General features: G+C 32.0%; 1 protein-coding gene across 1 annotated transcript in view; it reads left to right on the top strand.

Annotated features, from left to right (window-relative positions):
- The window catches only part of LOC106468332, a 111,077-nt gene that overhangs the window by 75,254 nt on the left and 25,010 nt on the right, over positions 1–10,813 (top strand). Inside the window, exon 2 of the mRNA XM_022397316.1 lies at positions 5,195–5,397. Within this exon, the coding sequence (XP_022253024.1) occupies positions 5,195–5,397 (203 nt within the window). The remainder of the gene's footprint in view (positions 1–5,194; positions 5,398–10,813) is intronic.

The following is a 10,813-nucleotide window of genomic DNA, read 5'->3' as shown; positions in this document are numbered from 1 at the left end:
ATATGGTTTTTATTCATTTCTATCAAGATTTCTTGAACCTACGTGTTTTTCTAACATTGCGACTACTATCTCTGAAGTAACCTTCATGACATTGCATTTGCACTTTTATTAGGTGTTCTACCGTGACAATGCTGTGTCTTCTCCAGAAAAAAAGAATTGGGTGTTATTCACTGTTTTCAAACGCTCTTGCATTTTGATGGGTTCTTGGGTTTTATCCAATTAACTATTTACCACAAACTCGGCCACTTGGATCAGATTTCTCATCTAGACTTATGAGCTGTCATAATATTTCCATTTTTTTCCATTTGCCACGTTATTCAAAATCGTAGAAATTACTTTCTTGGAATATACTAAAAGGCCTGTTCTTCTCTTACTGATCACATCAGATTGTTTGAAGTTATCAACACAGAGATCTAGATTAAAACTCGTAGAATATGCCAGTTTTCAATTAGAACACTACCATTGGCCTTCAAAAAGTTGACGACTCTACATGTTTCGACGTTACAACGTCATCCTGAAGTGCCAAAATACTATAATTATGTATATTACAGTTTTAAACCTGTTTCAAAAAATTATTTTCATAGAAGAACAGTTTGTTTTGAATTTCGCGCAAAGTTACACGAGGGCTATCTGCGTTAGCCGCCCCTAATTTAGCAGTGTAAAATTATAGAGAAGGCACCTAGTCATCATCACTCACCGCCAACTTTTGGGCTACTCTTTTATTAACGAACAGTGGGATTGACTGTCACATTATAACGCCTCCATGGCTGAAAGGGCTAGCATGCTTGAGTGGGACGGGGATTCGAACCTGCAACCTTCTGATTGCGAGACGAGAGCCCTAACCACCTGTCCATGCCGGTCCCAAAGAAGAACAGATACAAGCTGACTATGTTTGAAGAGAAATTAGTATCCATCGGACTACCCACTGTTTGCTTGAATACATCTTCATTGAGAATAATATAACTGTCATATATCAAAAAAATTAAGTGTAATTTTACATTGATGCTTAGTAAATTTAAATTTTGTAATAAGTATTTCTTTATTTAAACGTTTATCAAGTAGATCATTAAAAACCCGATTAAGCTTTCAGACCTATTTTAATATATAACGTAGTGAACTCATAAGTAGTACAGAGTTGGCTGTTTTTTAAATAATTTAAGTTAATTAAACATTCCAAAATCGGAATATTATTTTTAATGATCCAAACATTATGGCTCAAATAATCTGATGACAGTAACTTTATTTCGTCAAATAAAAGTAATACCTTTTAAATTGTTGTTGATCATTTAGTAACACTGCTACTAACTAAAAGCTTACTTGATTAAATCACTTTACAGAAAGCCAGGGGATGGTTGTTGCTTCATTTCATGACGCCTATAATTTAAAAACATTTAAATATTATTAAGAATACGTAGATAAAATATGCAAACAATGTACTTGTAGCAAGATCTACGTGTAAGTAAATTTTGTACCTTCTTACATTTTTTTATACGGGATCAATACGTCACGAAATACTTTTAATCTTTCATTTTAAGAATACAAATATTTCACTCCCTAAATGAGTCTGAAAGTTGTGTTTTATAGCTCAAGTTGAAACAAAGTAATTCTACAATTTGCAATTAAATGAAAATGTGGGACAATATAATCAATATGAATAATATACCCAAAAAGACATCGTATAGATTCTCACCCACTAGGGCCAATACAACGGTTTTATTTGACTGTTACAACGATCTACTACTTCACACTTGTATTCTAAGAGACTTCACGGCGGATATTTTTACAAACACGTGAGGTATTGGTTGATGTCGCATGGACCGTTTCTCCTGATCGAATCCGAACCCCCTAATCTACACAGTGAATTCGTCAATGCCATTGTAATGAACAGAAGAAGTGGAGATTTATGTGTAGCGGCGTGTAGGGGTTTTACCAAACCGTGATCTATAACGAAAGTTCAAGTCATTGGTGATGAGGTCATTATTTGTTCAAGTGAAGTTTTCTTTGAAAACATCAGAGGTGAGAAATTACCAAAACATTAAACATTATATTACAGTGAAGATGAAAAGGTTCTTGACGTTTTTTTATACGTCTTACATTACATTTGCTTATGCAGTTGCGTCTTACATACCTCAAACAGACCTCCTACTCAAAACCAAATATGGATCACGTTGAAACTATACAGATATGGAAAGTATACGCTCTACTTCAAAGTCCATAAGTTTATAGAAACTTTATTTTACATACACTTGACTGACAGCATCACAGACATAATATGCAAACAATCAAAGACAATATTTGTTGCTATTAATCACGCTGAGTAAAAGTTGCTTTAACTAGTGTTTTTTTTTTATCGTGTTCTTCTTGCGCTCATAAAACGTTCTTAATGTTCCATTAATCGCAGATTTACAAGAAGTTAAAATAAGTTAAATTTAATTTGGTGGTTGACTGCACTTAGATAACATTATATATAATCTATAGTGTCCCCAGTGGCACAGCGGCAAGACTGCGGACCTATAACGTTAGGAACTGCGTTTCGATACCCGTATTGGGCACAGCACAGATAGCCCATTGTGTACCTTTGTGTTTAACTACCAGCAAATAACGAAATATTTTATAGCAAAAATTTGTGAAACAGTAAAAATATAAAATGATTTTTAAAGTCCCTTTACCTTTTATCATATTTGTTTTCGCAATAAGTTTTAAGACATGGAAACCGTGAGTACTTTGTAAAGGTTTAACTTTAAGACCGTGAGTACTTTGTAAAGGTTTACCTTTAAGACCGTGAATACTTTGTAAAGGTTTAACTTTAAGACCGTGATACTTTGTAAAGGTTTAACTTTAAGACCGTGAGTACTTTGTAAAGGTTTAACTTTAAGACCGTGAGTACTTTGTAAAGGTTTAACTTTAAGACCTTGAGTACTTTGTAAAGGTTTAACTTTAAGACCTTGAGTACTTTGTAAAGGTTTAACTTTAAGACCGTGAGTACTTTGTAAAGGTTTAACTTTAAGACCTTGAGTACTTTGTAAAGGTTGAACTTTAAGACCTTGAATACTTTGTAAAGGTTTAACTTTAAGACCGTGAGTACTTTGTAAAGGTTTAACTTTAAGACCGTGAATACTTTGTAAAGGTTTAACTTTAAGACCGTGAGTACTTTGTAAAGGTTTAACTTTAAGACCGTTGAGTACTTTGTAAAGGTTTAACTTTAAGACCGTGAGTACTTTGTAAAGGTTTAACTTTAAGACCTTGAATACTTTGTAAAGGTTTAACTTTAAGACCTTGAGTACTTTGTAAACGTTTAACTTTAAGACCTTCAATACTTTGTAAAAGTTTAACTTTAAGACCTTGAGTACTTTGTAAACGTTTAACTTTAAGACCTTGAATACTTTGTAAAAGTTTAACTTTAAGACCTTGAGTACTTTGTAAAGATTTAACTTCCCACATTATGATTTAAGATTTAATGGTTTGCTAATTTGTAAAATACGCGGACATGTTGTAAAGTACAACATGTTTTCAAAAGTAAAGTTTTTACCTTTATAAACAATTAGTACAGCTATCGTCAAATATAACCTTTAGATAACTCCCTAATATCTCTACTGTAAATTTACATTAGAATCCTCAATGCTCTAAACGACATTTTCATAGTTAAAAAAACTATTTGATGATTCCACTGCTGTTTTGTCCCAATAATAAAGGCATATTTATTATCTGATATTATTATTCTAATTAGCTCACCAATAATAATAAATTTTATTTCATTGAGAATTTAACTAGTTTTAATGGACCATGAACTGTCAAGCTACGAAACTTTCTTTTTTTTTAAAGTGGGGCACTAATAAGTTTCATTTGAAGAATGGTTTTTAAAGAGGGATAAATAAGTCGAGGTGGAGGCCACTAGGCCTAACATGCGAGGACACTGAAATAGGAGATAAAAATAAAACACGTGTTAATCATTAATAAAAAGTAACTATTAACTTTATGCACATGGTTAAATGTTTTTATTGCAGTACAACTGATTTATTTTGATTAATTTTTCGCCTATAAAGAATATGTTAAATGCAATCCGATTGGTGTATTAGGATGGATAATTTATCTTACTGAACCCAGGTGATCATCTGCAGATGTTTGAAAGCCCATGATTTATAGAACATAATCCTCAGGACTTTACTTGATGGTCTTTTTTATCGTATGTTACTTTTCCCGATGGTTGATAAATATGATTACAAGGAATTGACAGTAAATGGTTTATATTATATAACATTCACTGCAATATTAATCTAAGATTTACAGATGAAAAGATAATTCTTTTTTATTGATGTGTGACATTTTTCTTAATGAAAAAACGATTACGTAGATTTTCTTCTTGCTTATATATGTTTGAAAGTAGGTTGAGGTCTGAATATTATTATTGGAAAAATAATACTGTTCGAAGAAGTCAATGTTGAAACAAGTCTATTCCAATATCTAAAGTTTATCTATAATAAACTTGAAATAAAAGATTTTAGCATTAGATAAAATTCTGATTGAAGTTTAATATGTATCAAAGCTGATGTGAAAACAAATCAAATTCATTGGTAATACATCAGAGTTCCGTTTTTCAATATCTGTCTCTGTTATGGTTTTTGTCATGTAAAGTTGTAAAGGTTAAAGTATTTATATTAAATACTGACGGATATGATTATGTTTAATACTATGTATCAAATATTTTATTTCCAATTATTTGAAACATGTTATTAAATATTATAGATTCAAAGTTTTCAAAGTCACATGGTACGCGTATAACTTTTATTTTATTTGTTTAGTTTTACATGGTAATCATATAAACAAGTAAAATGAAAGTAAAGACACCCTAAGGAACGCGATGCCTTCCAATCTGGTGTATTTGAAACTGTCACAATGAGAACTAGACAGATACGACGAGTGAAAGTGAATTTAACACAACTGACCCTCAAGCTTCCCAGCTATATTTTATTCATGTGTACTGATTTCGATAAGAGTCACTTTTTGTGGTTCCTCAATCTAGAATAATCCCTACTGACTCACTGTAATTAACATATATATGTGAAAAGATGTAAAATATACATTGAACATTTGAATGAAAATTAATTCGACTTAACAAGTTAAATAAAACACTGTTGAACTACAAAATAATTTAATTCAAAAGAAGCAAATAAATATTGCTTAATACGTATTCCAGGTTCGAGTCTTCGACTTATAGATATAGAAGTGAATAGTGTTGTTCAGAAAGGCGACCCCGTGTGGTTAAACTGTACGTTTGATCAGGAGTCTGAAGACCTCTACTCCGTGAAGTGGTACAAGAACAGTGTGGAGATTTACCGATATCTTCCTAAAGAACATCCTCAAGCCCAGAGTTATGAACAGCCAGGGGTTTATATCGATGTAAGTTATTTTTAACATTTTTCTCAATAAAGATTTATTTTATAGTTAAAATCTGCATATCAATAGCACATCGCAGAATATTATGCGTATCTGGCATGCCTCGTGATGAACAGCTTATTTCAATATGATTAAAACATCGATTTAAGAAATGATAACTGTACGTTTTTTTTAATAATACAGAGCATGGAGAAATTTATCATAAGTATTATGTTCATAGAAATTCCTAGAAAGAGCTATTCTTGGAATTTATCTTTATTTCTTTACTATTCTTCACTGAAATGTCTCAACCCTGATAGAAACATTTATATTCACATATAGTTTCATGTTGTTAAAAGGACCATTATAGTAGCCTAAGTTGCAGCACGCCTGCCGAGAATAATGAGGCGATTAGTAAAGCCGTCTGATAGCTTGTAACATATACATTATCGGTCATTTTCATGGGAAGGAAAAAAAACACCCATAAGATCTGGTAACTACTCCTGGAAAACAAGTCCAACGTCTCATTTCTTAATTTTATAAACTGAGAGAGACAACCGTTTGCGAGACTCTCGGATAAATATTTTGTGGCATTTATTTGGCATTATGGAAAAACCGGGTTCTTACTTTTCTAGACATAGTACTTTTTTATCAACTTCATCTCCTCTACGTTCGATGTAGCATTTAGACATTCCTGTATAAAAAACGAACAACAAAAAAACAGTAATATAATCGACCTTATCGCCACAAAAAACGTCCAGAATGTAAAATGTTAGTTATAATAAAGAAATAAGCGTCAAAATCTCCAAGATAACTTTAAAAAAATATATTTTTGAGTAATTGTATTTGGAAGTAATATCATTATCACAAGTTATTCCCTCCTCTCCCCTTTTTTTTTCCTTTTCTGACTACCATATCCGTCCAAACTTTATTGTAAGGAAGGCGTGTTTGTGTTATTATTGGAAAAGAAATGTGATACATTAAATTTGTCAGTAAACTGTGATTAATATCCAAAATTCAAAAACATATTCATTACTATATTTCTACTACACCATCTTGCTGAGCTCTAATGAGTGAAAGGCTTAATCAACAGATAAAATAAGAGTTGGTATGTTGTTATACAGTTGTTCACTCATAACTTTCCTATTGCGTTGTTGTTGTTTGTTGAGCTTCACTCAGACCTATTCTTGTGCTACTTGCTTTATTGAAAACTTTCCTATTGGATTGATAAAGTTATTGCTGCTTGTTGAACTTCTTCCAGAGCTACTCATCTGCTACCAACGACATATGTCCCTAATTTTCAACTGATAGAATAGAGGAAAGGAAGATGACCAACACCACCCACCTTCAGTTTTTCGGCTACTCCAATGAAATACTGTGATCTGACCCTCACTTTTATAACGCACCTTCGGTCATAAAGTACAGAGCCTGATTTACTACTATTATTATTTTTTCGGCAACGGAATGCGAACCACGGATCTAGAGTCCGGCCTGTTAACCATCTGGCCGTACTCGGCCAGGCTGATTATGTGCGACGAAATTATGTTTATTATGTCTTAAGTGTTCTAGTAAAATTGAGACAATTGCTAATCAATCAATATATGGTTAGTAGTTTATACGATCGCACAAGCCATGATAATGACCATCAGTGATATTATGATGTAATATCAACTAATTTACGTAAAATTTATCGAATGCGGTAAATTAATAATACATCATAAATATTTTAATTAAAAAAATAATAAAGCTCCCATACATTAACTAAGATTAAGTTATTCTGCTTCGTTATGTATTTAGTAAATTATATTTTACTTATTTGTTTTTACTTTTTACTAATTGGTTTTACATGTCTTTATTGTTCAGTCTCAAAACTATAGGAGACTGATATTGTTGTAACAACCTTGTTATTTTCTGGTGGGATTAAAGTTGACGAATATCGAGCTAATTAATAAAAAATTAAATGAGCTCGCCTTATAGTTCAAAATTCACCTCTTTTTATGTATTTAAAAAATGCAACTCATTATGTAGCTAAAACACACTTGTCTTATCTCGTATATAATGCGAACCGTGGTGTCTTGTCCGAACGTTCGTCTGTCTCCCGTTTAAAAAGCTGCGCACGCAGGCAAATCTCAACATTCACTTTTGAAATGACGGGAGAACAGGCATGAATATTGTTGATGCCAAATTTCATTTCGTAAGCAGGGTGTTCTACACTAAATTGTTAGGAATTAATCACACTATCAATCACATTTCAAAATGTAACGTAACTTAAAGAATTAAAATGTAGATTTATCGTATGTTATTGTTGAACGGCTCTTAGCATGACTGAAATGCTCAGCAATTACTTTTCGCGGTGGGTAGCATAAGCAGCTCAGAGCCAAAGCTCTGAGTGAAACCAAAAGTGCAACACAATAAACCTTTTAAAAGTTAATGAAATTATTTAAATTGATAGATTAACTTCAACTTTTTCCAACACTGGGGACGGGTTCTTTTGCTTGTTTTTAATATTGTTCACACCTTCACAACGTTAAAAGTCTGATCATCTTTAACTAATATCAATGAATTTTCAAACAAATGCATTGTTCACATTTTTATTAGAATTCGTCGTTTTGGCTCAAAGAAAAACAATTCCGTTATGAAAAAACACAAAAATGTATCTATAAGCAAAATCTATACATAGTTGTTTCCATCTTTTAAATACACATAAACCTAATTTGGACACAATTTCCTATAATCGATCTTGTTATGCTAATAACAGCTTATCTAACTCGAAACTGATCGCGGTACCGTAATAATAATAATAATATTTCAAACGGATGCTTTTATTTTTCATTGTTTCGTGTTTTTTATTGGAGCTGGAGCTTGACACGTCACAATTTTGTCATATAAAAAAAACTGGTTTCATCCATAAGTAGTAGAATTTCTGAATATGCGATTATTTACAAAGTAGATTTATGTATACAGAAATCACATTTTATATGTTTTCGTCTTAGATATAATAAACAGTAAAACTCAAACAAAGGGAAAATGGACAGCATCTGCCTAGTTGAACGTGACACTTGTGGAGAAAGTCTTGAATAACTAATCTATATGAGCAGCACAGATGAAAAAGGGGTCGTTTCGAAAGACTTCAGTATTTTGTCTTCCTTTCCATGTGTGCTATTTTTGTAGTTTAGGCCTCCAAGGCTTTCTCCACAAGTGTCACGCTGAACTAGGCAGATGCTGTCCATTTCCCTTGTTTTTAATCATGAAGAATCTTCCTAAATCACTTATAAAAGAATATCAAAATCAATTTTAACTACATGCAAGATACTCTCGCCCCCTGGTCAATTCTAACTATAGTTTTTATTGGTATTAGTATAGCCCTTTTTTGCGGCGTAATAAGTCCACCTATTGAACTCAAACTTTAATATCATATTTACTTTTTTGCATAACCTCGAAAAAACAGGGAAGCTAATTCCCTACATGGGACCCATTTGAAGAGACGTCAAATATCAAATCTAGCCAAACAACTGTGGGAAGCTTTTTTTTTTGTTTTGTTTTAGAACTTCTATTCATTAGGAATTGGAATTTTTGGTATGTAAACGTTTAACTTTGCAGTTTAAACGGACTGATGCCTCGCGGTCAATGGGAAGTTTTTGTTGGTGTGTAACTGATAAATATTAAACAACATGGCTAATTATAGTATTTTGGCACTTGTGTATAAAGTTAAAATCATAAATAATTTTCAACGTTAAACTGGTACACAATTAAAAACATTTTATTTAGGCCTATCAATGAATTGTTTAGAGAGCTTCCTCTCAGAGTTATGATAAATTTTTAAAGTTTAAAATGCTATCTAGTTTGAACACAATATATTATTTAAGAAACTTAATAAACGGTCAAACATATTACGTTCTAATCCAAAACTTAAACTAAAAAATCCAGGATGAAATTTTCTACGAGTAAGACATTTCACGATCCCTATTCTGCAATTCAATGTATAAAGGAGTGTAGAAGTCTCCATGTTTGTTTTTTCTAATTGGAGCTCGCGTTCTCTATGTAAACGAGTCCAAACGTCTTATCTATAATTCCCACAGCTATTGTGAGAGAAATGATTAAATTAACATCTTATCCTCTTTACTTATATGTGACCCTTTTTTGTTTTTCATCACATTCAATTTAAAGTTGAAAGGTGCAGATTGCTAAAACTTGACATACTGGTATAGCATGACGTGGTCCTTCACGTGTGAATTTGAGCACAAACGCTTTCCATGAATTCGCAACACCATACAAGCAGAATACTGTTTAAAATTGAATAATATATATGTTGTGCTAACATTAATTAATCATAGTAAACAGCTTATTCGTATAGAGGGAGATAGTGTGTCCTTTGAAATGACAGTTTCACTGTAACTATTTGAACCTAACATCAATATATTAATTGGGAAATTATTCACACTCTTAGCACACCAAACTTCAGCCTAGTCTCACACGTCTATATCTCACCTCTTATTACTTTCTCCAGGTTCACTCCCTAAACGTTGCAACGAAGAATGTGTTTTTGGAATGCTTCAACATCACCCAGTACTTTTCCACTAAATCTTCACATCAAATGTTCTGGTTAGGCTATAATATTTTTGCCAAACCCTTCTGACCCAGTAAGGTATCTTGTTAATCGATCGTAAAAATGGCCCGAAAGTCGTATAAAGGAATGGATTTTTTTTCTTAACTCTGTTTCCCTAGGTGCCCATCACCTGGTCTCCGTAGATTAATCTAACTGAAAGATGGCTGAAATCAAGAGACTGCGGTGTCTTTCCGTTTTAATCGCATGTCATGTCCCTGAAATTTAGCCTTTGTAAAAAAAAAAAAATGATAATAATATGCTTTTCTCGAAAATGGAAAAGACAGAAAGGTAAATCATTTTTTTTATGTTATTTTCGTACAGAATTCGAATAAGGTTTTAAAACAAACAAAAAAAAAACAAGAAAAAAATATTTGTCTAAACTAATAAATTATAAATCGTCAAAGAAAGTTTTATTTTTAAATAAATATTGTTTGAAACGATTTATAATCTTATAGTTAATAAAATAGTTTAGACAAGGCTTCGTTTATTCTAAAATAAAAACGAAAATTTTAAATCCTAAATTCTTAAAGAAAAATTCGTGCTCTTTGTAGCCAGCATTTATATATGTATGTGTCATCTATTCAAAAATCAAAAACGATTTGCCATCAGTCTAAGACAGCTGTGCTCTACTTGGACATGAGGCTTTTTGAACATAAAGGAATATTACTTTGTACTTGTGAACACAATTTTTGATCCGAGATAAAGTTATTGGTGTATTGCGAGAAAAGTTCCGTAGCTAATTGATGTTGAAAATTTTGTTTACTTCTTGGTTCTATTTTGTTTAGTTCCTAACTGAGGTTTTCGTACCATATATTAAACGGCTTAAAAATATTT

The sequence above is a fragment of the Limulus polyphemus genome, unplaced genomic scaffold (assembly GCF_000517525.1).
Source record: "Limulus polyphemus unplaced genomic scaffold, Limulus_polyphemus-2.1.2 Scaffold87, whole genome shotgun sequence".
Lineage (NCBI taxonomy): Eukaryota > Metazoa > Arthropoda > Merostomata > Xiphosura > Limulidae > Limulus > Limulus polyphemus.
Note: the sequence above shows the minus strand (reverse complement) of the source record. Positions and strands in the feature narration are given on the sequence as shown.